The sequence below is a fragment of the Tachyglossus aculeatus genome, chromosome 2, assembly GCF_015852505.1.
Source record: "Tachyglossus aculeatus isolate mTacAcu1 chromosome 2, mTacAcu1.pri, whole genome shotgun sequence".
Lineage (NCBI taxonomy): Eukaryota > Metazoa > Chordata > Mammalia > Monotremata > Tachyglossidae > Tachyglossus > Tachyglossus aculeatus.
Genome location: NC_052067.1, coordinates 41,840,581 through 41,868,266, shown reverse-complemented (window position 1 = coordinate 41,868,266; position 27,686 = coordinate 41,840,581). Strand labels below are relative to the sequence as shown.

General features: G+C 46.4%; 1 protein-coding gene across 29 annotated transcripts in view; it reads left to right on the top strand.

Moving 5' to 3' along the window:
* The first annotated feature begins 11,480 nt into the window (after nt 1-11,480).
* Nucleotides 11,481-27,686, top strand: part of CLASP2 (cytoplasmic linker associated protein 2) — a 229,824-nt gene continuing 213,618 nt past the window's right edge. For 16 of the 29 annotated variants that reach the window (XM_038767165.1, XM_038767120.1, XM_038767076.1 and 13 more), the window contains exon 1: nt 11,482-11,704. In XM_038767165.1, the coding sequence (XP_038623093.1) occupies nt 11,495-11,704 (210 nt within the window). In that variant the 5' untranslated portion in view covers nt 11,482-11,494. Of the gene's footprint in view, nt 11,705-27,686 lie in introns of all 29 variants that reach the window. The other 13 variants (XM_038767129.1, XM_038766976.1, XM_038767065.1 and 10 more) reach the window with 2 other exon arrangements.

The following is a 27,686-nucleotide window of genomic DNA, read 5'->3' as shown; positions in this document are numbered from 1 at the left end:
CGCCGCTTGTCTGCTGTGTGGCCTTGGGCAAGTCACAACTTCTCCGTGCCTCAGTTCCCTCATCTGTAAAATGGGGAGGAAGACTGTGAGCTCCCCGTGTGACAATCTGATCGTCTTGTAATCTCCCCAGCGCTTAGAACAGTGCTTTGCACATAGTAAGTGCTTAATAAATGCCATCATTGTTATTATTATTATTGTCTGCTCTGTGACCTTGGGCAAGTCACTTCACTGGGCCTCAGTTCCCTCATCTGTAAAATGGGGATTAAGACTGTGAGCCCCCCCATGGGACAACCTGATCACCTTGTAACCTCCCCAGCGCTTAGAACAGTGCTTTGCACAGAGTAAGCGGTTAAAAAATGCCATTATTATTATTGTCTGCTGTGTGACTTGGGCAAGTCACTTCACTTCTCTGTACCTCAGTTCCCTCATCTGTAAAATGGGGATTAAGACTGTGAGCCCCCCCATGGGACAACCTGATCACCTTGTAACCTCCCCAGCGCTTAGAACAGTGCTTTGCACAGAGTAAGCGCTTAATAAATGCCATTATCATTATTGTCTGCTGTGTGACCTTGGGCAAGTCACTTAACTTCTCTGTGCCTCAGTTCCCTCATCTGTAAAATGGGGATTAAGACTGTGAGCCCCCCCATGGGACAACCTGATCACCTTGTAACCTCCCCAGCGCTTAGAACAGTGCTTTGCACAGAGTAAGCGCTTAATAAATGCCATTATCATTATTGTCTGCTGTGTGACCTTGGGCAAGTCACTTAACTTCTCTGTGCCTCAGTTCCCTCATCTGTAAAATGGGGATGAAGACCGTGAGCTCTCCGTTGGACAACCTGATCACCTTGTAAGCTCCCCAGCGCTTAGAACAGTGCTTTGCACGTACTTTGCACACGGTAAGCGCTTAATACAGTCCATTATTATGATTACACAAAGGATGCCCGGGCCCGTGAAACTTTGGCACCCTATTATCAGAAGATGTTATCAGGAGACCTCGCCCACACAGGATGGGGTCGTCTCAGACAGGGTGTAGACGCTTTGATCAGTGTCAGCCCTCCTCCATTACAGGATCCCCCGCCAGGCCTCACATTCAATCAATCAATCGTATTTATTGAGCGCTTACTGTGTGCAAAGCACTGTACTAAGCGCTTGGGAAGTCCAAGTTGGCAACATATAGAGACGGCCCCTATCCAACAAAGGGCTCACAGGCTAGAAGGGGGAGACAGACAACAAAATCAAACATATTAACAAAATAAAATAAATAGAATAGATATGTACAAGTAAAATGAATAAATAAATAGAGTAATAAATCTGTACAAACATATATACATATATACAGGTGCCGTGGGGAAGGGAAGGAGGTAAGGCGGGGGAGAGGAAGGAGGTAAGGCGTGGGAGAGGAAGGAGGGGGCTCAGCCTGGGAAGGCCTCCTGGAGGAGGTGAGCTGTTAATCTGTACAATTCATTCATTCGATCGTATTTATTGAGCGCTTACTGTGTGCAGAGCACTGGACTAAGCGCTTGGGAAGTCCAAGTTGGCAACATTTAGAGACGGTCCCTATCCAACAGTGGGCTCACAGACTAGAAGGGGAGACAGACACCAAAACAAGGCATATTAACAAAATAAAATAAATAGAATAAATATGTACAAGTAAAATAAATAGAGTGATAAAGATGTACAAACAAGGCATATTAACAAAATAAAATAAATAGAATAAATATGTACAAGTAAAATAAATAGAGTAATAAAGATGTACAAACAAGGCATATTAACAAAATAAAATAAATAGAATAAATATGTACAAGTAAAATAAATAGAGTAATAAAGATGTACAACATATATACATACATAAAGGTATATACAAGGATCCAACCAAGCTCACAATGCGGCAGCTATAAAAAAGCAGTCGAGTCCCACAGTCCGGTGTTGGATTCCCCCGGCCTTACAAACCCGGTTGTTAAACCCTGCATACAGTGGAGTCAGTTATTCATTCATTCATTCACTCAACTGTATTTATTGAGCGCTTACTGTGTGCAGAGCACTGGACTAAGCGCTTGGGAAGTCCAAGTTGGCAACATATAGAGACGGTCCCTATCCAACAGTGGGCTCACAGACTAGAAGGGGAGACAGACACCAAAACAAGGCATATTAACAAAATAAAATAAATAGAATAAATATGTACAAGTAAAATAAATAGAGTGATAAAGATGTACAAACAAGGCATATTAACAAAATAAAATAAATAGAATAAATATGTACAAGTAAAATAAATAGAGTAATAAAGATGTACAAACAAGGCATATTAACAAAATAAAATAAATAGAATAAATATGTACAAGTAAAATAAATAGAGTAATAAAGATGTACAACATATATACATACATAAAGGTATATACAAGGATCCAACCAAGCTCACAATGCGGCAGCTATAAAAAAGCAGTCGAGTCCCACAGTCCGGTGTTGGATTCCCCCGGCCTTACAAACCCGGTTGCTAAACCCTGCATACAGTGGAGTCAGTTATTCATTCATTCATTCACTCAACTGTATTTATTGAGCGCTTACTGTGTGCAGAGCACTGGACTAAGCGCTTGGGAAGTCCAAGTTGGCAACATATAGAGACGGTCCCTATCCAACAGTGGGCTCACAGACTAGAAGGGGAGACAGACACCAAAACAAGGCATATTAACAAAATAAAATAAATAGAATAAATATGTACAAGTAAAATAAATAGAGTGATAAAGATGTACAAACAAGGCATATTAACAAAATAAAATAAATAGAATAAATATGTACAAGTAAAATAAATAGAGTAATAAAGATGTACAAACAAGGCATATTAACAAAATAAAATAAATAGAATAAATATGTACAAGTAAAATAAATAGAGTAATAAAGATGTACAACATATATACATACATAAAGGTATATACAAGGATCCAACCAAGCTCACAATGCGGCAGCTATAAAAAAGCAGTCGAGTCCCACAGTCCGGTGTTGGATTCCCCCGGCCTTACAAACCCGGTTGTTAAACCCTGCATACAGTGGAGTCAGTTATTCATTCATTCATTCACTCAACTGTATTTATTGAGCGCTTACTGTGTGCAGAGCACTGGACTAAGCGCTTGGGAAGTCCAAGTTGGCAACATATAGAGACGGTCCCTATCCAACAGTGGGCTCACAGACTAGAAGGGGAGACAGACACCAAAACAAGGCATATTAACAAAATAAAATAAATGGAATAAATATGTACAAGTAAAATAAATAGAGTAATAAAGATGTACAAACATATATACATACATAAAGGTATATACAAGGATCCAACCAAGCTCACGGTGCGGCAGCTATAAAAAAGCAGTCGAGTCCCACAGCCTGGTGTTGGATTCCCCAGGCCTTACAAACCCTGTTGTTAAACCCTGCATACAATGGAGTCAGTTATTCATTCATTCATTCACTCAATTGTATTTATTGAGCACTTACTGTGTGCAGAGCACTGTACTAAGCGCTTGGGAAGTACAAGTTGGTAACATATAGAGATGGTCCCTATCCAACAGTGGGCTCACGGGCTGGAAGGGGGAGACAGACACCAAAACAAGGCATATTAACAAAATAAAATAAATGGAATAAATATCAACATCATCATCAATCGTATTTATTGAGCGCTTACTATGTGCAGAGCACTGTACTAAGCGCTTGGGAAGTACAAGTTGGCAACATATAGAGACAGTCCCTACCCAACAGTGGGCTCACAGTCTAAAAGGGGGAGACAGAGAACAAAACCAAACATACTAACAAAATAAAATAAATAGGATAGATATGTACAAGTAAAATAAATAAATAAATAAATAAATAGAGTAATAAATATGTACAACCATATATACATATATACAGGTGCTGTGGGGAAGGGCAGGAGGTAAGATGGGGGGGATGGAGAGGGGGAGAGGAAGGAAGGGGCTCAGTCTGGGAAGGCCTATGTATAAGTAAAATAAATAGTAATAAAGATGTACAAACAAGGCATATTAACAAAATAAAATAAATAGAATAAATATGTACAACTAAAATAAATAGAGTAATAAAGATGTACAACATATATACATACATAAAGGTCTATACAAGGATCCAACCAAGCTCAGGATGCGGCAGCTATAAAAAAGCAGTCGAGTCCCACAGTCTGGTGTTGGATTCCCCAGGCCTTACAAACCCGGTTGTTAAACCCTGCATACAATGGAGTCAGTTATTCATTCATTCATTCACTCAATTGTATTTATTGAGCGCTTACTGTGTGCTGAGCACTGGACTAAGCGCTTGGGATGTCCAAGTTGGCAACATCTAGAGACGGTCCCTACTCAGCACCGGGCTCACAGGCTAGAAGGGGAGACAGACACCAAAACGAGGCATATTAACAAAATAAAATAAATAGAATAAACATGTACAAGTAAAATAAATAAATAGAGTAATAAAGATGTACAAACATATATACATATATAAAGGTCTATACAAGGATCCAACCAAGCTCATGGTGCGGCAGCTATAAAAAAACATTCGAGTCCCACAGTCCAGTGTCAAACCCTGTTGTTAAACCCTGCATTTCATTCAATCGTATTTATTGATTGACCCTGCATACAATGGAGTCAGTTATGCTAAGCCTTTAGGGAAAATAATAATAATAATAATGATGGTATGTGTTAAGCGCTTACTGTGTGCAAAGCACTGTTCTAAGCGCTGGGGGGGATACAAGGTGATCAGGTGGAGCTCACAGTCTTCATCCCCGTTTTACAGATGAGGGAACTGAGGCTCTGAGAAGTGAAGTGACTTGCCCAAAGTCACACAGCAGACATGTGGCGGAGCAGAATTCGAACCCACGACCTCTGACTCCAAAGCCCGTGCTCTTCCCACTGAACACTGCTTCTCAATGCCGCTTCTGCTGGAGTATGCGGATAGGGTGGACAACACTTTCACTTTTCTGTGCCTCAGTTACCTCATCTGTAAAATGGGGATGAAGACTGTGAGCCCCACGTGGGACAACCTGATCACCTTGTGTCCTACCCAGTGCTTAAAACGGTGCCTTGCACATAGTAAGCGCTTAACAAATTCATTCATTCATTCAATACTATTTATTGAGTGCTGACTGTGTGCAGAACACTGCACCAAGTGCTTGGTAAGTACAAGTTGACAACATTCAAGCGCTTAGTACAGTGCCTTGCACACGGTAAGCGCTCAATAAATACGATTGACTATAAAGACGGTCCCTACCCAACAATGGGCTCACAGTCTAGAAGGGGGAGACAGACAACAAAACGAAACATGTGGATGGGTGTCAAGTCATCAGAATAAATAGCGGTAATTGTCAGCTGTGTGACTTTGGGCAGGTCAAAACTTCTCTGTGCCTCCATTCCCTCACCTGTAAAATGGGAATTAAGAGAATAATTGACAAAATAAATAGAATAGTAAATATCATTATTATTAAACAGACACATTCCCTGCCCACAATGAGATTACAGTCCAGGGCGGGGGGAGACAGATATTAATATAAAGAAATAAATTACAGAAATGTACATAAGTGCTGCCGAGCTTGGAGGGGGAAGAACAGGGAGCAAGTTGGGGTGACAGAGGGAGTGTGAGGAGAAGAAGAAAGGGGGGGGACTTAGTCAGGGAAGGCTTCTGGGAGGAGATGGGCCTTCAGTAAGGCTTTAAAGTGGGGGACAGAAATTGGATTTGAGGAGGGAGGGCGTCCCAGGCCAGAGGCAAGACGTGGGCCAGGGGTCGGCGACGAAACTGGAGAGACTGAGGCACAGTGAGAAGGCTACCATTAGAGCAGCTGGGCAGTGGGCAGGCTGGTTTCCCCCTCTCCATCCCCCCTTATCTTACCTCCTTCCCTTCCCCACAGCACCTGTATATATGATTGTACATATTTATTACTCTATTTATGTATTTATTTATTTTACTTGTACATATCCGTTCTATTTATTTTATTTTGTTAGTATGTTTTGTTTTGTTCTCTGTCTCCCCCTTTTAGACTGTGAGCCCACTGTTGAGTAGGGACCGTCTCTATATGTTGCCAACTTGTCCCAAGCGCTTAGTCCAGTGCTCTGCACACAGGAAGCGCTCAATAAATACGATTGATTGATTGATTGAGAGTAGTATAACATTCATTCATTCATTCAATCGTCTTTATTGAGCACTTACTGTGTGCAGAGCACTGTACTGAGTGCTTGGGAAGTACAAGTTGGTAACATATAGAGACGGTCCCTACCCAATAGCGGGCTCACAGTCTAGAAGGGGGAGACAGACAACAAAATAACATATATTAACAAAATAAAATAAATAGAATAGTACTGTGTGCAGAGCACTGTACTAAGCGCTTGGGAAGTCCAAGTTGGTAACATCTAGAGACGGTCCCTACCCAACAGTGGCTCACAGTCTAGAAGGGGGAGACAGACAACAAAACAACACATTAACAAAATAAAATAAATAGAATAGTAAATATATATCTATGCCAACGCTTAGAACACTGCTTGGTATATAGCAGTCTATATGTTGCCAACTTGTACTTCTCAAGCGCTTAGTACAGTGCTCTGCACACAGTAAGCGCTCAATGAATACGATTGAATGAATGAATGAATGTAGTAAGCACTTAACAAGTACGTTATTATTATTATTATTATTAATGTCAGTCTCCCCCTCTAGACTATAAACTCATTATGGGCAGGGAACGTACCTGCTAATTCTGTTTTCCTGCGCACTTTCAAGAGCTTAGTTCAGCGCTTGACTGATTGATTAAAGTATAAAGTGAGCCCGTTGTTGGGTAGGGACCGTCTCTATATGTTGCTGACTTGTACTGTCCCAAGTGCTTAGTACAGTGCTCTGCACACCGTAAGTGCTCAACTTGTACATATTTATTCTATTTATTTCATTTTGTTAATATGTTTTGTTTTGTTGTCTGTCTCCCCCTTCTAGACTGGGAGCCCGCTTTTAGGTAGGGACCATCTTTATGTGTTGCCAACTTGTACTTCCCAAACGCTTGGTATAGTGCTCTGCACACAGTAAGCGCTCAATAAATACGATTGAATGTATGAATAAATAAATACGATTGATCGAATGAATGAATAAAGCATGTGCCGCTTTATACTTCGATTATTTCATCTTTCCTACTCTGCCTGTCACCTTTCCCTGCCTTACTTTTTCAAATCCCGGCGCCGCCACTTGTCAGCTGTGTGACTTCGGGCAAGTCACTTGACTTCTCTGGGCCTCAGTTCCCTCATCTGGAAAATGGGGATTAAGACTGTGAGCCCCATGTGGGACAACATGATCCCCTAAGGTGATCTAAGGTGTACTAAGATCACTTGTATATATGTTTGCACGTATTTATTACTCTATCAGCGCTTAGAACAGTGCTTTGCACATAGTAAGCGCTTAATAAATGCCATTATTATTATTATTGTGAATCCTCCTAGGGTCAGAGGCCGTGCCTAACACCTGTATATTTTTTTTCACAGTTCTTAGAACAGGGCCGAAATACGAGAGCGTCATAACTACCATGATTATGTCTTTATTGTGACGGTATTGACACTTGTCTACCTGTTTTGTTTCATTCATTCAATCGTATTTATTGAGCGCTTACTGTGTGCAGCGCACTGGACTAAGCGCTTGGGAAGAACAAGTCGGCAACAGATAGAGACGGTCCCTACCCAACAACGGGTTCACAGTCTAGAAGGGGGGGACAGACAACAAAACAAAACATGGAGACGGGTGTCAAAGTCATGACAGGTGACTTTTAATAATAATAATAATAATAATAATGGCATTTATTAAGCGCTTACTATGTGCAGAGCACTGTTCTAAGCGCTGGGGAATTTACAAGGTGATCAGGTTGTCCCACGTGGGGCTCCCAGTCTTCATCCCCATTTTACAGATGAGGGAACTGAGGCCCAGAGAAGTGAAGTGACTTGCCCAAAGTCACACAGTTGACAAGTGGTGGAGCCGGGATTTGAACCCATGACCTCTGACTCCAAAGCCCGGGCTTTTTCCACTGAGCCACGCTGCTTCTCTATAATAATAATGCATTTATTAAGCGCTTACTATGTGCAAAGCACTGTTCTAAGCACTGGGGGACATACAATAATAATAATAATGATGGCATTTATTAAGTGCTTACTCTGTGTGAAGCCCTGTTCTAAGCGCTGGGGGGGATACAAGGTGACAAGTGGTGGAGCCGGGATTAGAACCCGTGACCTCTGATTCCCAAGACCGGGCTCTTGCCACTAGGCCATGCTGCTTCTCATGATTGATTGATTGATTATTTATTGAGCACTTACTGTTATGCAGAGCACTGTACTAAGCACTTGGGAAGTACAAGTTGGCAACATATAAAGACGGTCCCTACCCAACAGTGGGCACTGTTCTAAGTGCTGGGGAAGAGACAAGGGAATCAGGGTGTCCCACGTGGAGCTCACAGTCTTAATCCCCATTTTACAGATGAGGGAACTGAGGCACAGAGAAGTGAAGCGACTCGCCCAAAGTCACACAGCTGACAAGTGGCGGAGTCGCTTCTAGACTGTGAGCCCATTGTTGGGTAGGGGCCGTCCCTATACGTTGCCGACTTGTACTTCCCAAGCGCTTAGTACAGTGCTCTGCACACGGTAAGTGCTCAATAAATACAATTGCACATAGGAAGCGCTTAACAAATTCATTCATTCAATCGTATTTACTGAGCGCTTACTGTGTGCAGAGCACTGGACTAAGAGCTTGGGAAGTACAAATCGGCAACGTACAGAGATGGCCCTCGGCACATAGGAAGCGCTTAAATAATAATAATAGCGATGGTATTTGTTAAGTGCTTACTATGTGCCAAGCACTGTTCTACGTGCTGGAGTAAATACAGGTTAATCAGGTTGTCTCACATGGGGCTCACAGTCTTAATCCTCATTTTCCAGATGAGGTAACTGAGGCTCAGAGAAGCGAAGTGACTTGCCCAAGGTCACACAGTAGACATGTGGCGGAGCAGGGATTAGAACCCATGACCTCTGACTCCAAATAATAATAATAATGATGGCGTTTATTAAGCGCTTACTATGTGCAAAGCACTGTTCTAAGCGCTGGGGTGGTCACAAGGAGATCAGGTGGCCCCAAGGAGGGCTCACAGTCTTAATCCCCATTTTACAGATGAGGTAACTGAGGCTCAGAGAAGTGAAGTGACTTGTCTAAGGTCACACAGTAGACATGTGGCGGAGCAGGGATTAGAACCCATGACCTCTGACTCCAATAATAATAATAATAATGATGGCATTTATTAAGTGCTTACTATGTGCAAAGCACTGTTCTAAGCGCCGGGGAGGTTACAAGGTGATCAGGTGGTCCACAGGGGGGATCACAGTCTTAATCCCCATTTTACAGATGAGGTAACTGAGGCACAGAGAAGTTAATAATAATAATAATAATGGCATTTGTTATGTGCTTACTATGTGCAAAGCACTGTTCTAAGCGCTGGGGGGGAGACAAGGAGATCAGGTTGTCCCACGTGGGACTCACAGTCTTAATCCCCATTTTACAGATGAGGGAACTGAGGCTCAGGGAAGTTAAGTGACTTGCCCAAGGTCACACAGCTGACAAGTGGCGGAGCCAGGATTCGAACCCATGACCTCTGCCTCCCAAGCCCGGGCTCTTCCCACTGAGCCACACTGCTTCTCTAGCCACACTGCTTCTCTATGGGAGAAGCATGGGAAGCAGCATGGCTCAGTGGAAAGAGCCTGGGCTTTGGAGTCAGAGGTCGTGAGTTCAAATTCCGGCTCCGCCACTTGTCAGCTGTGTGACTTTGGGCAGGTCACTTCACTTCTCTGGGCCTCGGTTCCCTCATCTGGAAAAGGGGGATGAAGACTGTGAGCCCCCCGTGGCACCACCTGATCACTTTATAAACTCCCCAGCACTTAGAACAGTGCTTTGCACATAGTAAGTGCTTAATAAATGCCATTATTATTATTAAGACTGTGAGCCCCCCCCGCCCCCCACCGTGGGACAACCTGCTCACCCTGTAAGCTCCCCAGCACTTAATAAATGTCATTCTTATTATTATCATTATTATTATTGAGTTGCCTAGTCACCTCCTCTCCCCGTCCCCCTCTCCATCCCCCCATCTTACCTCCTTCCCCTCCCCACAGCACCTGTATATATGTATATATGTTTGTACACATTTATTACTCTATTTATTTATTTATTTTACTTGTACCTATCTATTCTATTTATTTTATTTCGTTAGTACGTTTGGTTTTGTTCCCTGTCACCCCCTTTTAGACTGTGAGCCCACTGCTGGGCAGGGACCGTCTCTCTATGTTGCCAACTTGTCCTTCCCAAGCGCTCAGTCCAGTGCTCCACACACAGTAAGCGCTCAATAAATACGACTGATGGTGATAAAGTGACACGGCTGATGGCCGTGGACGATTAAAGTCTCCCCCTTTTAGACTGTGAGCCCACTGTTGGGTAGGGACTGTATATGTTGCCAATTTGTACTTCCCAAGCGCTCAGTACAGTGCTCCGCACAGAGTAAGCGCTCAATAAATATGACTGATGGTGATAAAGTGACATGGCTGATGGCTGTGGACGATTAAAGTCTCCCCCTGTTAGACTGTGAGCTCACTGTTGGGTAGGGACTGTCTCTATATGTTGCCAACTTGTACTTCTCAAGCGCTCAGTCCAGTGCTCCGCACACAGTAAGCGCTCAATAAATACGACTGATGGTGATAAAGTGACACGGCTGATGGCCGCGGACGATTAAAGTCTCCCCCTGTTAGACTGTGAGCCCACTGTTGGGGAGGGACTGTAGATGTTGCCAATTTGTACTTCCCAAGCGCTCAGTCCAGTGATCCACACACAGTAAGCGCTCAATAAATACGACTGATGGTGATAAAGTGACACGGCTGATGGCCGCGGACGATTAAAGTCTCCCCCTGTTAGACTGTGAGCCCACTGTTGGGGAGGGACTATCTGTGTTGCCAATTTGTACTTCCCAAGCGTTTAGTACAGTGCTCCGCACAGAGTAAGCGCTCAATACGATTGATGATGATAAAGTGACACGGCTGATGGCCGTGGACGATTAAAGGGTCCCCCTTTGAGACTGTGAGCCCACTGTTGGGTAGGGACTGTATATGTTGCCAATTTGTACTTCCCAAGCGCTTAGTACAGTGCTCCGCACCTAGTGAGCGCTCAATAAATACGATTGATGATGATGATGATTAAAGAAGGGGGTGGTGGGTCGAGAAGGGGCAGGCCCTGAGGGGAGGGGAGGCCTAGGCCTTCCCCTCAGGGGAGAGGCGCCACGGCGGCCATGTCGCTGGGGGCGGCCCCGACGTGATGACGTCACAGGCGCGTGCGTCAGAGTGGCCAAGGCGGCGCCCATCTTGACGGACGGGCCTTGGGCCGCCCTCGTCTGGGCCCGCCCATGAGCCGGTCCTGACGGCCACCGCGGGCCCCTCCGGTCGCCGCCCCCCCCCCCCCGGGGCCGGGCATGGAGGAGGAGGAGGACGAGGGCAGCGTACTGGACTCCCTGTGCGGCCTGCTGCAGCAGAAGGACGTGGGGGCCCGGCTGCAGGCGGGCCACCACCTGCTGCGCTACCTGGCCGACCCGGCCCGCTCGGCCCGGCTGGAGGAGGACCAGGCCCGCCTCCATCACACCGTCCACCAAGTCGTCGGATGGCTCGGGGCCAGCAACTACAAGGCAAGACGGGACCCCCTCGTCGACTCGCAAGTTCGGGAACTTGGAGCCCCCCCGGGAGCCCACCTCCTCCAGGAGGCGGGGACTGTCTCTAGATGTTGCCCACTTGGCGCCTAGTACAGTGCTCTGCACTGTATTTAGTGAGCGTTTACTATGTGCAGACCGCTGTACTAAGCGCTTGGGAAGTACAAGTTGGCAACATATACAGTCCCTACCCAACAGTGGGCTCACAGTCTAAAAGTTTCCGCACACAGTAAGCGCTCAATAACTACGACCGAATGCATGAATGAATGACCGTCTCTAGATGTTGCCAACTTGGACTTCGCAAGCGCTTAGTCCAGTGCTCCGCACACAGTAAGCGCTCAATAACTACGACCGAATGCATGATTGAATGACCGTCTCTATATGTGCCAACTTGGACTTCCCAAGCGCTTAGTCCAGTGCTCCGCACACAGTAAGCGCTCAGTAAATACGATTGAATGTATGAATGAATGACCGTCTCTATATGTTGCCAACTTGGACTTCGCAAGCGCTTAGTACAGTGCTCCGCACACAGTAAGCGCACAATAAATATGAATGAATGACTATGTTGTCAACTTGTACTTCCCAAGCGCTTAGTACAGTGCTCCGCACACAGTAAGCGCTCAATAAATACGACTGAATGCATGAATATGTTGCCAACTTGGACTTCCCAAGCGCTTAGGACAGTGGTCCGCACACAGTAAGCGCTCAATAAATGCGATTGAATGCATGAATGAATATGTTGCCAACTTGGACTTTTTAAGCGCTTAGTACAGTGCTCCGCACACAGTAATAGCTCAGTAAATACGACTGAATGAATGAATGACTGTGTTGCCAACTTGGACTTCCCAAACGCTTAGTCCAGTGCTCCGCACACAGTAAGCGCTCAGTAAATACGATTGAATGCATGAATGAAGATGTTGCCAACTTAGACTTCCCAAGCGCTTAGTACAGTGCTCCGCACACAGTAAGCGCTCAATAAATGCGATTGAATGAATGAATGAGAGCAGCCTGTGCGTCGGCTCTCCAGCCACGTGGAGGCCGGCTTACTCGCCCGGGGCATTCATTCATTCATTCAGTCGTACTTATTGAGCGATTAGTGTGTGCAGAGCACTGTACTAAGCGCTTGGGACAAGTTGGCAACATCTAGAGACGGTCCCTACCCAACAGCGGGCTCACAGGCTAGAAGGGGGAGACAGACAACAGAACAAAACATATTAACAAAATAAATAGAATAAATATGTACAAGTAAAATAAATAAGGTCCCTACCCAGCAGCGGGATCACAGTCTCCAACGCTTTTACTGTGTGCACAGAGCCCACTGTTGGGTAGGGACCGTCTCTAGATGTTGCCAACTTGTGCTTCCCAAGCGCTTAGTACAGTGCTCCGCACACAGCAAGCGCTCAATAAATACGATTGAATGAATGAATGAATGACTGACTAAGCAACGCGGCTCAGTGGAAAGAGCCCGGGCTTTGGAGTCAGAGGTCACGGGTTCAAATCCCTGCTCTGCCAATTGTCAGCTTTGTGACTTTGGGCAAGTCACTTCACTTCTCTGAGCCTCAGTTCCCGCATCTGGAAGATGGGGATGAAGACTGTGAGCCCCGCCGTGTGACAACCTGATCACCTTGTAACCTCCCCAGCGCTTAGAACAGTGCTTTGCACATAGTAAGCGCTTAACAAATACCATTATCATTATTGTTGTAACCTCCCCAGCGCTTAGGACAGTCCTTTGCACCTAGTAAGCGCTTAATAAATGCCATCGTTATTTATTTTTTCCTAATAATACTAATTGTAACATCGTTAAGCCCTTACCATGTGCCAAGCACTTAGTGCAGTGCTTTGTACACAGTAAGCGCCTAATAGGTGCGATTGAGTAAGTGGTAAGCGCAGAGGGGATCGGGCTGGACACAGTCCATATCTCCCAGTTTAAATCCTCATTTTACAGATGAGGGAACCGAGGCCCAGAAAAGTGAGGCGATTCGCCCAAGGTCCCACGGCAGACAGGTGGAGGTGGAGGAGTTCGAACCCAGGTCCTCGGGACTCTAGCCATCATTTATTCTATTTATTTTATTTTGTTAATTTTTTTTGTTGTCTGTCTCCCCCTTCTAGACTGTGAGCCTGCTGTCGGGTAGGGACCATCTCTAGATGTTGCCAACTTGGACTTCCCAAGCGCTTAGTCCAGTGCTCTGCACACAGTAAGCGCTCAATACATACGATTGAATGAATGAATCGGGCCACGCCGCTACTTCTATCCCACTGGAGGTTCATTCTTTGGAAGAATGCGACACAGTCCTTGACTCCTGGCCCCAATCCACCAACCCCCCCCATGCCTGTTCAAGGCAGATCCGATGGTTGCTGAGGTCAGGATGATTTTCTTTTATTTCTTTTGGCCCCGTCTCTATGGACGATGAAGGACATCTCTGCCGCCGCAGTCACTCGCTTGCCCTGCCGCAGTCGAGTGACTCAAGCTCGCCTGGTTCCAGCAGGTGTTGGCCAGGGTACAATTAAGTATTAATAACCAGGAGGCGCGGGAGGGAAAGCTTTTTGTGTGTGTGTGTCTGGTGAGTGCCACGGTTAAGTAAGGTGAACTCATGTAGCCGCTTTGGGCTGATCCGCTAAGCGGTGTTAGCAGTCCCCACCGTTTGGTTTCCATCCGAGTCATCTGGTGGCAGCGTTGCTCCAAAATGCGAGATCAGTGGACCGATCTTCCCGTCGACTCGGTTTTTTCCTAGCGACTCCTTTAGGGAATAAATTTGCCTTGGAGACGGTGGAGAAATGATGGTTAGGTGTCTCCCCCCGGCCGGTCACCCTTCAGATGTCCGTTCTGTCCGGCAGCTAAGAATCGCGGTATCCCGGCGCTCACTGTGACGCCAAGCGGCGTTGCGATGCTGGAAATGGGAAGCTTTAAAAACTCGCCGATGAGAAGCCGAAGGACGTTCAGCTGCGTTAGGAAAAACAACGGTGTTTTGTCAGAAACAGCTCCTTCAGGAGTGAGGAGTGTAAGAAAATTGGAAAGAGCCAAGGCAGATTTAAGAGTGGTAAGAGCAGGCAGCTTTAAGCTCTCTAGGAGCAGGGAACGTGCCAACTAACTGTATTTTCCTCTCCCATGTGCTAATTAATTAGAGCAGTGCTCCGTACTGTTGATTTTCCAATCTTCGATCTTCACCGAGCCCCCGTATTTAACTCCCAGCACCCCCAAGTTATCAGCCCAACCGCCACCATATTTCTAGCCATCCTCAACAGTCATGTCCATCCGTACACAATTGAACTTTAAATTCTGCCATCTCGGAACATTCCCTCCGGTCTCTGTACTGGTGCTTGTTCTTCCCACTGCTCTCGCTACTCCCACGACTCATTTTGACGGTATTAAGTGATTACTCCGTGCCAGGCACTAGACTAAGCACCGGGGACGATCCGACCCGATCATCGGGTCGGACGCAGCCCCTGTCCTGCGTGGGGCTCACGGTCTTAAGCCCCGTTTTACAGATGAGGTGACTGAGGCACAGAGAAGTGAAATGACTTGATCGTCATAGCAGACAAGCGGCAGATTTACAGGCCTGTGCTCTTAGAGAAGCACCGTGCCTTAATGGAAAGAGCACGGGTTTGGGAGTCGGAGGTCATGGGCTCTAATCCCGACTCTGCCACCTGTCAGCCGTGTGACTTTAGGCAAGTCACGTAACTTCTCTGTGTCTGTGACCTCATCTGTAAAATGGGTATCAAGACTGTGAGCCCCACCTGGGACAACCTGATAGCCTTGTGTATCTCCCCCAGTGCTTGGCACATAGTAAGTGCTTAATAAATACATTATTATTATTTCCAATAAGTCACGCTTATTATCACGCAAATTATCTGTAACTATTTTATAACCCTGTCTCCCCTGAGAGACTATCTGTCCGTAAGGAGCTTATGTTCTATTTTATTTGGCTTTTGTTGCCCTTTCACAGTCAGGTGCCACTACTAGGTTTATTCCTCTAACCCTATTAAGTGGCCGAACCGAGTTACGTTTGCATTCATTTAGCTAAAAGTCCTCCGGTCTTGTCAATCAACAATATTTATTAAATGCTTACAACGTGCAGAGCACTCTACTAAGCGTTTGGGAGGGAACCACACAGCAGAATGAGCAGACACATTCCCCGCCCATAACGAGCTTGCACTTCAGGGGGGGGAGACGGACGTTAATATGAACAAGAAATTGATAATCGTGGAGACACAAATTGCATTTACTTAACCCCCCCCCCCCCCCCCCCCCAGTTTTATTTTCGGCAGCTGCTGCTATTTTTCCCCGTTGAGCCTGGCTGAGGTCATGATGGTTTAGAAGCCGGAATCAGGCATCTCCGGATTGCCGCAGGCCGGCTCATCCGGGCCCTGCCCCCTCCAACCGCAGGAGCCCACCTCTGTGCCCGGTCATTTGAAGGGAATAAGATATTAACCTGGGCCGTACACCAGAACTCATGGAGTGTGGCATCGGGGCAGGGGCGGTGGCAGCCTTGTGTTGTTAGGCGGTGATTGCTCTGAGTGGTTCTCAACCCGAGACGTTCGAGCGACCGTCCGCGACCACGGCGTAAAAACTGGACAAGGAAGGGCAAGGCAGACGGTCACCGAGAAGAAGGGTGAAAGCGGGGAGAGCCCAGCTCCTCCAGGAGGCCTTCCCAGACTGAGCCCCTTCCTTCCTCTCCCCCTCGTCCCCCTCTCCATCCCCCCATCTTACCTCCTTCCCTTCCCCACAGCACCTGTATATATGTTTGTACATATTTGTTACTCTATTTTACTTGTACATATCTATTCTATTTATTTTATTTTGTTAGTATGTTTGGTTTTGTTCTCTGTCTCCCCCTTTTAGACTGTGAGCCCACTGTTGGGTAGGGACCGTCTCTATATGTTGCCAATTTGTACTTCCCAAGCGCTTAGTACAGTGCTCTGCACATAGTAAGCGCTCAATAAATACGATTGATGATGATGATGATGACTAGGCAGGAACACAGATTGCCTTCACTTTAGTAGCTGCGAGGACCCCGGGGAAGAATCGAGCCTCCAGAGAAAGTTAGCCCAAGTTTCGGGTGCCAGGGCGGCCTTACTTACTGAAGGCCCATCTCCTCCAAGAGGCCTTCCCTGATTCAGCCCTCCTTTCCTCTCCTCCCACTCCCTTCTGCATCACCTTGACTCGCTCCCTTTATTCATTGCCCCCTTCCAGCCCCATAGCACTTATGTCCTCATCTATTTCTATTAATGTCTGTCTCTCCCTCTATCATCATCATCATCATCATCAATCGTATTTATTGAGCGCTTACTGTGTGCAGAGCACTGTACTAAGCGCTTGGGAAGTACAAATTGGCAACATATAGAGACAGTCCCTACCCAACAGTAGGCTCACAGTCTCAAAGGGGGAGACAAAACCAAACATACTACAAAATAAAATAGAATAGACATGTACAAGTAAAATAAATAGAGTAATAAATATGTACAAACATATGTACAGGTGCTGTGGGGAAGGGAAGGAGGTAAGATGGGGGGGTTGGAGAGGGGGACGAGGGGGAGAGGCCCTCTAGACCATAAGCTCGTTGTGGGCAGGGAATGTGCCTGTTTATTGTTATATTATTTTCTCCCAAGTGCTGCTTACATCGCTCTGCACACGGTAAACGCTTAAACTGCCTAACTCTTGAGCCATTTCTGGTTCTCTAGCAGTCAAAATTCAGCTCCCCGAGGAACCCCCGTCTTACCTTTGCCTGGATCTTGGGCAGATTTTACTCCAAATCACCACAGTGACCATCCCAGATGGGGTCTCTAGCCCCCTCCCCTTTACTCTCACCATTAGAAAAGGTCCGACACAAAGCAGTGACCACTGTGAGCCCGTTGTTGGGTAGGGATCGTCTCTATTTGTTCCCGAATTGTACTTTCCAAGCTCTTAGTACACAGTAAGCGCTCAATAAGTACAATTGAATGAATGAAAAGCCGGAAGCAATAACTTCCACGAGCTGATCCCGGCTCCCGTAACCCGTCGCTCCCCTTTCAGACCTCTGAAGACGATCCTCTTGTCCCCCGTCAGCCACGCCGGGGGAACCCACCAGAAAAAGAGAAATGGTATTTTAGCCTTCCTGTGGATGCAGTCATCCCTTAATCACATTTATTGAGTGCCTCCTTATGCAGAGCACTGTACTGAGCGCTCGGGAGAGTAGAATATGACAGAGTTGGTAGGCCCATTCCGGGCTCACGATGAGATTACAGTCTTGGGGGTAGTCAGACATTAAATTACGGTTATGTACATAACTGCTGAGGGTCTGATCGATGACCATGTGCAGAGCACTGTACTGAGCACTTGGGAGAGTACAGTACAACAGAATTAGCTCCCTGACGGGCGATGCCTCTTGTTATTCACACCTCTAACCCCTCCACCATTTCGGCCTCCCTGTTCTTTCTCCTCCCTTCTTGTCATCCTCTTTTCCTTCCTCCTCTCCATCCCCTGTGAGAAGCAGCGTGGCTTAGTGGAAAGAGCACGGGCTTTGGAGTCAGAGGTCATGGGTTCAAATCCCGACTCCGCCACATGTCTGCTGTGGGACCTTGGGCAAGTCACTTCACTTCTCTGAGCCTGTTACCTCATCTGTAAAATGGGGATGAAGACTGTCAGCCCCACGTGGGACAACTTGATCACCTTGTTTCCCCCCCAGCGCTTAGAACAGTGCTCTGCACATAGGAAGCGCTTAACAAATGCCATTATTATTATTATTATTATTATCCCCGCAGCTGAGCTGGATAAATACTTGACCCGGCATAACTCTTATGGCTTTACTTGTTTTTTGTTTTTTTTTTTTTCACCGTTGTTGGTGTTTTGTTTTAGAGTTACCGGAACTTCCTCCTAGTTACTGGTTGAACTCGACCCATCCTTTAAAGCTGTCCTTTATTTCTAGCAAATTGAAATCTGGGAATTTCCAGCTGCAGCACTTAAGGCTTCCTGACCCGCGTCTGGTTGCCAGAAGCCGTTTTCAGTAATGTAAAGGCCGAATGTTCTGGCTCTTTGTTGTATTGAGCCATTCCAGGAAGGTTTTCCCTCTGCCCTTGTTGGAGTTGCATTCACAGGAGGCAGAAGGAAAAGAATCCTTCCCAAGTCAGCGCAGTTGGTCATGACAAAGGGGAATGGGTTTCTCGGTCCCCGACGATTTCTTTTCCCACGTTTACCATTCTCACCTTTCATAACGATGGGATTTATTCAGTGCATGCTGTTGGGCAGAATACTGGAATAAATCTCGACTCAACGGAATCTTTTCTAACCTGGATATTGCTTTTCTTGGCTTCCTTCTGACCAGTTAGAAAATGTGTATTTCCCAATAATGGCATTTATCAAGTGCTTACTGTGTGCAATCGTGTTAAGAGCAGCATGGCCTAGTGGAAAGAGCAGGGGCCTGGGCGTCAGGGGACCTGAGTTCTAATCTCTTATCGGTCAAAGGCTTGACGTGTGACCTTGGGCAAGTCATTTAACTTCTCCATGCCTCGGTTCTCATGTTCTTAGACTGCGCGGGACAGGAACTGTGTCCATTCCAACTCACTTATCTATCCCAGCGCTTAGAACAGGGTTTGATGCATAGTAAGCACTTAACAAATACCATTTAAAAAAAAAAGGAAGAAAAAAGTCGCTCTTCTAAGCAGTGGAGTAGATACAAGTTAATCAGGTTGGACACAGTCCGTTTCTTTGAGCGTGATGGTGAATAGGCCTAATGTACAAATTTACCACTACGTTTTTACCCCCCACCCTTTTTTCCAAAGATATGAAGGTGACCGCACGCCTTGTATTTTCGGAATCCGTGTCCCTGTTTATAATTATGCTACCAGGAGAGCCGAAAGTCCCTTAGGAAAGGAAACTAATTTTTCAGCCAAAAAGCTAGGCTAGACCAATAAATCTCAACTAATTCCAGTGCTAGTTAGATGGCTTCTGAGAGTACCAGGGTAGCGCAGGTTGTTCTAGATAATGCGCTGTGTACTTATAAAATACATTATATTCATTTCTGTCTCCCTCTAGACTGTGGGCAAGGGACTACTTTCTCAAGTGCTTAGTACAGTGCCCCACACATAAAAAGCACTCAGATAGCATTGACTGGATGATAATGGTGGTATTCCTTAAAGTGCTTTAGTGTAAGTGCCAAGCACTAGAGAGGTGAGAGAAACTTGGAGAAGCACCTTGGCCTAGCAGATAAAGCAGGGCCTGTGAATCAGAAGGACCTGAGTTCTAATTCCGGCTCCACCACTGCTCTGTTGTGTGACCTTGGGCCAGTCACTTCACTTCTCTGTGCCTCGGTTCCCTCATCCATAAAATGGGGATTAAGACTGTGAGCCCCGTGTGGAACGTGGACTGGGTATCTTGTTTCTATCCCAGTGCTTAATACAGTGCTGGCACGTAGTAAGCGCTTAACAAATACCATAAAAAAAGATCATGATGGCCCACGTGGGGCTCACAATCCAATAAATAGAAGGGAGAACACATATTGAATCCCCATTTTGCGGATGAGGGAACTAAAGCCCAGAGAAGTGAAGTGGCTTGCCCAAGATCCCCCACCAGACAAGTGACAGCGCCGGGATTAGAACCCAGATCCTCCGACTCAAGTGCTCCCAGCGAGTAGAAGTTCAGGGACCCTGAATGACAGCCAGCGGCCCTGTTTGAGTTGAGGAAAGTCCTGAAATAGGCAGGGCGGATTTGAGGCTGGGACCAACTCAGGTATCTCTTCCATAAATGCCATTATATATATATATATATATATATATATATATATATATATATATATATATAATTTTATATATACATAATAGACTGTGTATATTATATCTATATATAATAGATATATCTATCTATCTATCTATCTATCTATCTATATATATATAATATATAATATTTTAGACTGTGAGCCCACTGTTGGGTAGGGACTGTCTCTATATGTTGCCAATTTGTACTTCCCAAGCGCTTAGTACAGTGCTCTGCACACAGTAAGCGCTCAATAAATACGATTGATGATGATATAATATATATAATGATGATAACTGTGGTATTTAAGCGCTTACTCTGTGCCTGGCACTGGACAAGCACTTGGTTGCACACAGTTCCTGTCCCACATGGGGCTCAGGGTCTTACTCCTCATTCTAATAATAATGACAATGATATTTGTGCCAGGCACTGTACTAAGCGCTGGAGTGGATACAAGCAGATCGGGTTGGACACAGTCCCTTTCCCACCAGGGGCTCACAGTCTCAATCCCCATTTTACAGATGCGGTCATTGAGGCACAGAGAAGAGTAGTGACTGGCCCAAGGTCAGTGGCAGAGGCGGGATTAGAACCCAGGTCCTTTTGATTCCCAGGCCCGTGCTCTACCCACTAGGCTATACCGCTTCTTTGGTGGGCTAGGGTGTGGGAGAGTTGTCTCAGTTTTTCCAGTTTAGTTTCTGAGTTAGAAATCACAGTCTATTCTGCCCGGCTAAGTCTTCATTTCTCCTTAGGACCTGCATGAAAACTCAATAACTCAAATTCCCTTACTTCCAAATCCTCACCACCTCAAAGTATTTAACATGGTGCTCACCCCCCCCCCCCCCCCCCCCCCCAAATCCATTTGCTGTTGTAGGGTGGCGTGGCGTGCATTTTTTTTTTTAAATGGCATATTTGTGAAATGCTTAGCTTGGAGGAAACTGCTTTCTCCGAAGCTTTTGCTCCCCCTCGTCCCTCTCTCCATCCCCCCCATCTTACCTCCTTCCCTTCCCCACAGCACCTGTATATATGTATATATGTTTGTACATATTTGTTACTCTATTTATTTTACTTGTACATATCTATTCTATTTATTTTATTTTGTTAGTATGTTTGGTTTTGTTCTCTGTCTCCCCCTTTTAGACTGTGGGCCCACTGTTGGGTAGGGACTGTCTCTATATGTTGCCAACTTGTACTTCCCAAGTGCTTAGTACAGTGCTCTGCATACAGTAAGAGCTCAATAAATACGATTGATGATGATGATGATGACACACAGGCCCATCAGACTGCAAGAACCGGCCATGGAACCACCCTCATTCTCCTAGATGCCCTACTTCAAGGGTAGGCAACTATTCTTTTCATCATTTATCATCAGTGATATTTACTGAGCGCTTCCCGGCATGCAGAGCACTGCCCTAAGCATTTGGGAGAGAAGACAATGGAGCTCCCTATCCACACTGAGCTGACAGGCTAGAGGTGGGGGGACAGACCTTACTAGAAATACATACTTTATAGTATGTAATTTATAATTTATAGACGGGGGTCTTGTTTTTTTCCAGTAGAGCCAGAGAAAATGAAAGGTCGGAGCAGTTGGCCCACCAAGACCCCTAGAACTAGCTTAGAGAAGCAGCGTGGCTCAGTGGAAAGAGCCCGGGCTTTGGAGTCAGAGGTCATGGGTTCAAATCCCGGCTCTGCCAATTGTCAGCTGTGTGACTTTGGGCAAGTCACTTCACTTCTCTGTGCCTCAGTTACCTCATCTGTAAAATGGGGATTAAGACTGTGAGCCCCCTGAGGGACAACCTGATCACCTTGTAAGTTCCCCAGCGCTTAGAACAGTGCTTTGCACGTAGTAAGAGCTTAATAAATGCCATCAAAAAAAACCAACAAACTAGCGGCCCCACCCCCTGTCCCAGGGAACCCGAGGTGTCCCGTCAGGCTGGGAACGGCTATTCATAGCCGCAGCTGTGGCTGCCACCGGACGAGGGAAAGGAGGGGAAAAGAGGGAAGACGGCCGGTTGGGGAAGGGAGGCAGAAATGCCCTTTTGGGAGCAAGTCTGCCTGGGTACCTCTGCCCGCTAGGATGGGTGGATGCCGAAGGCCTGGTCCTCAGATGTGTGCCGCTCCGACTGGGCAACCGTTCATTCATTCCGTCGCGTTTATTGAGCGCTTACTGTGTGCAGAGCACCGTACCAAGCGCTCGGAAAGTACAATTCGGCAACAAATAGAGACAATCCCCACCCAACAGTAAGGTCTCCTGTCTTGGTCCCCTCTGATTCACCGGAACCGTACTCCCAAACGTACAGAGCCGACAGAGAAAAACGCGACAAGACACGCAGAAGGAAGCAGCAGGCCGTGTCTGGGAATCCGTACTCCACCCACCTGGGCCTAACCTTCAACCCCATTCCCGCCCGGCCACTTCTGGCCCAGCTTCCCCGAGAGCCACATGTAGCTCGCGAGCTGTGGCTCCCGACCCCTGCTTTATCAGTCAGTGGTATTTATTGAGCGCTTACTCTATGCAGAGCACGGGACGAAGCGTTTGGGAGAGTTCGGGGAACAGAGAAAGAAGGCTGTGAGACTGAGCGGCTTCGGCCCCGTGCCTCGGTTTCTTGCAGACCCTGCGACCCAAGCTGTGTGGCGGGGGATCGGGGTAGACTCCAGCGACGGGGCGGAAACTACCTGCAGGGCCGGAAAGTTTCCTTCGCTCTCGGGGCCCGGTGGGAGTGGAAAAAATAGCCCACCAGAGACCGAGACGAAGCTCCCCGCTTTTGTAGAGCGTTCATTTTCTTGTGTTTGGTTTGTAATCTATGAATAGACCGCTAATAAGGGAAGAAAGCCAGCGCTAATGGCTCAGCCAGGCAAGGAGCTTGGCACGCTCAGGTTTTTCATCGCTGAAAATGGGCTTTTGGCAGGCTCATGCAGGTCAGGTAACTTGTAAGTGCTGGAGTGGAAATTTCCAGATTTCAATTCACTAGAAAAAACTAAAGGCCGGGGGAATAACCCGTGCTTCTGCTCAGTGAACCAAACAGCAGGAGAAATAACTTTTTTTTTTTCCCAAGCATTGACCATCTCCAGGGCTGTGAACTTAGGCTTAATAATAATAATAATGGCATTTATTAAGCGCTTACTATGTGCAAAGCACTGTTCTAAGCACTTAATGAACTCAGCCTTTAATAATAATGGCATTTATTAAGCACTTCCTATGTGCAAAGCACTGTTCTAAGCGCTTAATGAACTCAGCCTTTAATAATAATGGCATTTATTAAGCACTTCCTATGTGCAAAGCACTGTTCTAAGCGCTTAATGAACTCAGCCTTTAATTTCCTGTGATGGTATGTTTATGTATAGCTGTCTTTCAGGTCTAACCTTTTCTTCAAGTGATTTCTTTTCAGAAGTGCAGGCAAAACTCCTTTCTAGATTAAGGGTCTAGTGTCGTGGAGGGTGGAGAAAGTTTAAAGTGTTAGAAAACTGTCCGATATCTTTTTTTTTTTCCCCCTGTGGTTCATTTAAATTAGTCACTAGAAGTTGTACTGTGTCAAATGAGCATTTGATCAAGAAGGCGGGTCTGTCAGTTTTGGTAATGGCGAAGGAGAGAAGGCGGCATTTGAAGGCATCGGCCAAGCAGTGGTATTTATTGAGCGCTTACTATTCATTCATTCATTCAGTCGTATTTATTGAGCACTTACTATGTGCAGAGCACTGTACTAAGTGCTTGGAAAGAACAATTCAGCAATAGAGAGAATCCCTACCCTACAAGGGGCTCACAGTCTAGAAGGGGGGAGATAGACATCAAATCAAATAGGCATCAATAACATCAATATAAATAAGTAGAATTATAGATATATACACCATTAATAAAATGAATAGGATAATAAATATATTCATATATTCACAAGTGCTGTGGGGTAGGGAAGGGGGTGGATCAGAGGGAGGGAGTGGGGGTGATGAGGAGGAGCAGAGGAAAAGGGGGGCTCAGTCTGGGAAGGCCTCCTGGAGGAGGTGAGCTTTCAGTAGGGATTTTAGGGGGGAAGTGTGCTAGTTTGGCGGATGTGAGGAGGGAGGGCATTTCGGGCCAGAGGGATGACGTGGGCCGGGGGTCGACGGCGGGACAGGCGAGAACGAGGCACGGTGAGGGGGTTGGCGGCAGAGGAACAAAGTGTGCGGGCTGGGCTTTAGTTAGTGCTGTGATTTTTCGCTTGGGTCCTGCAGCGTTGGATTAGGAAAACACCGAGAAAGAGAAACACATTGGAAGTGAGACTCGATCTCTGAATCTGATGATTTCTTCATTAATTTTTCTCTCAAGTCCAATTTTTCTCCCGAGAGCTGAAAGAATTCTGTGTTTATAAAGCAGAATCAACGTTGTTATAATAATAATTATGGTGTTTGTTAAGCGCTTACTATGTGCCAAGCACTGTTCTAAGCGCTGGGGTAGATGCAAGGTAATCAGATTGTCCCACGTGAGGCTCACAGTCTTAATCCCCAACCTAAAAGTGTGTTCTTATTTTCCCAGATAAATTTCCAATTCCCCCTTGCCAGATGTCGGTGCTAAGGAGTGTGATCTGCCGAAGCAAATCACCAAACTGCAGTACTTACATTTCAAATTATGACCTCAGTCAGTCACCGACGCACCCAACTCCAAATCTAGGTGCAAAGGCAAAGAGATTCTGACACAAATGCTGTTGTATTACTTTACAGCAGATTTAGTAGTCACGTTCCCTGCCCACACCAAGCCTGCAGTCCAGAGGGGGACTTAATGTGTTTTCAAAGTTTAACCCCAGATTATATTAAGAGCGGATGTTAACTGGATCTCGATTGCCCTCGAGCAGCTTCTTTTCAATGACGACTGCACTTTTGGGAGGGTCTCCGGATTTTTTCTCCATCAGCGTTTCTGCCGTTAAGTTAAACACGGAAGCACGGAAGCATTTCCCTGGGACAACCTGTGGAATTGCGCATAATCTGTAGCCACCCAGTTGTAGTGGAATTTTAGTTGCCCCGAGATCGGGTGTCACTAATGCATTCCAGCTTTAAACTTTAACTAAAGCACAACTGAACGTCAGTGAGTATAATAGCAGAGCACATGTTCAGCCTGAAAGGGCTTGAGTAGTTTAAAGAGCTGTTTTCCATCAAGGCAGACTTGGGTGGTTTCCAGGTAATTAGCTGGAGCCAACGAAAGGGGATTTTCCTTGTCCACCTAGATGGTCCTTCCACTCCATTTTTCTTCCTTTTTCTTTGCCGCCCTCCTATCTCTAAAGCTTCACTCGGCTTCCTTCTGCCCCTGGAAGACGCCCTGCAGCTGTCTACCCTCCACTTTATCTGGGGCCAAGTACAGACCCCCACTTTCTCTCCTCACCCAAGACTTCTCTCCTTGGTTAGGAAAGGGGCAGAGCGGCAATCGGTGGTTTTTGTCGCAGAGCCCTGTACCGTGCATTTGGGAGAGCACGCTAGAGTAGGTGGTTAGTACACGGCCCTCCCTAACTTAGATCGGCAAAGCGTGATTAAGCGGGTGGGGAGAGAAGTCAGACGTAAGACGTCTAGACTGTCAGCTGGTCCCGGATTCTGTGATCACCGTGGGCTGGAAATGTGTTGCCGTGTTGTACTCTCCCAAGTGTTTGGCTCAGAGCTCTGCAAACAGTCAGCACGTACGGAAGCGGCGGGATTCAGTGGGAAGAGCACAGCCTTGGGAGTCAGAGGATATGGGTTCATCATCATCATCATCAATCGTATTTATTGAGCGCTTACTGCGTGCAGAGCACTGGGGAAGTACAAGTTGGCAACATATAGAGACAGTCCCTACCCAACAGTGGGCTGGTTCTAATCCTGGCTCCGCCACTTGCCTGCTGTGTGACCTTGGGCAAGCCACTTCACTTCTGTGCCTCAGTGACCTCATCTGTAACATGGGGATTAAGACCGGGAGCCCCACGTGGGACAACCTGATTACCTCGTATCCGCCCCAGTGCTTAGACCAGTGCTCGGAACCTCGTAAGCACTTAACAGATACCGCCGTCATTACGATGATTAATAAATACGATCCTTTGAAGTTGCTGCATTACTGCTAGCAGAAGGCAAACCCCTCATATCAGGAAGGCCTCACTAAAGAAGCCAGGCTCCGGTGTTTGCCCCTGTGCCGTGACTCAGTGGTGTCCACTACACCTTGGCAGAGGGGTCAGTGTTCCCCGTGGACTTAGGCCTGAAGCGGAGGTGCCGTTAAGTGTCCGAGCCACAACCTTCATTCCTCCAGAGCGGCCCTCCCCGCCGACCCAGGGCCTACGGAGGTGAGCCACCCCATTCCCTACCCTGCACCTCGTGTGCCCGTGGCTACTGACGGCAAGGAGCCGTCTAGACCATAGCTCGTCGTGGGCACGAAATGTGTCCGTTATACTGTTCTCTTGTACTCCCAGGCGCTTAGTACGGTGCTCTGCACACAGTAAGCACTCAATAAATACCACTGAATGAATGAGCTCTGTCCCTACAATAGGCATGGCATAGGCTCATACCTATCTTAGATCCTGAAACTGGTTGCATCAGCATTATTAAGTAATCCTATTTACTCAAGTTTTTGATCACCTAGGCATTTTGAGATTCATTCATTCATTCAATCGTATTTATTGAGCACTTACTGTGATGGTTTTTCAATTCAGAGTTCAATGATCCTTCTTCACCGGTGTCGATAAAAATCGTCAGTGTGGGAATTAAGACCCACGCTGTGTAAAAATTCAGGTACAAAAAACATCCTGGCTGCATCATTGAAATATTTTGGGTGAGGTCTTTTTCTCATGGTACTTGTTAAGGGCTTACTTTGTGCCAAGCACTGTGCCCAACCCTGGGGTAGATGCAAGATAATCCACTTGGAAAGTTCCTGCCCCACGTGGGACTCACAGTGGAAAAGGGAGGGAGTAGGATTTAATCCCCATTTTATAGATCATCATCAATCGTATTTATTGAGCGCTTACTATGTGCAGAGCACTGTACTAAGCGCTTGGATGAGGGAACTGAGGCACAGAGAAGTTAAATGAGTTGCCCAAGGTCACACAACAGACAAGTGGCGGAGCCAGGATTAGAACCCAGGTCCTCCGACTCCCGGGCCTGAGCTTTTTCCACCAGGCCACATTGCGTCCTTGACGGTTCTGTCAAATACGAGCTTAGGAAGAGAAGAAGTGATCACCCTACCTACAGGTAGAGCACTCAGAGTCATTTTCAGTGGGTGATGCTTCCTTCTTTTGATGTCATGTTAGTCCTTCAGAGTGA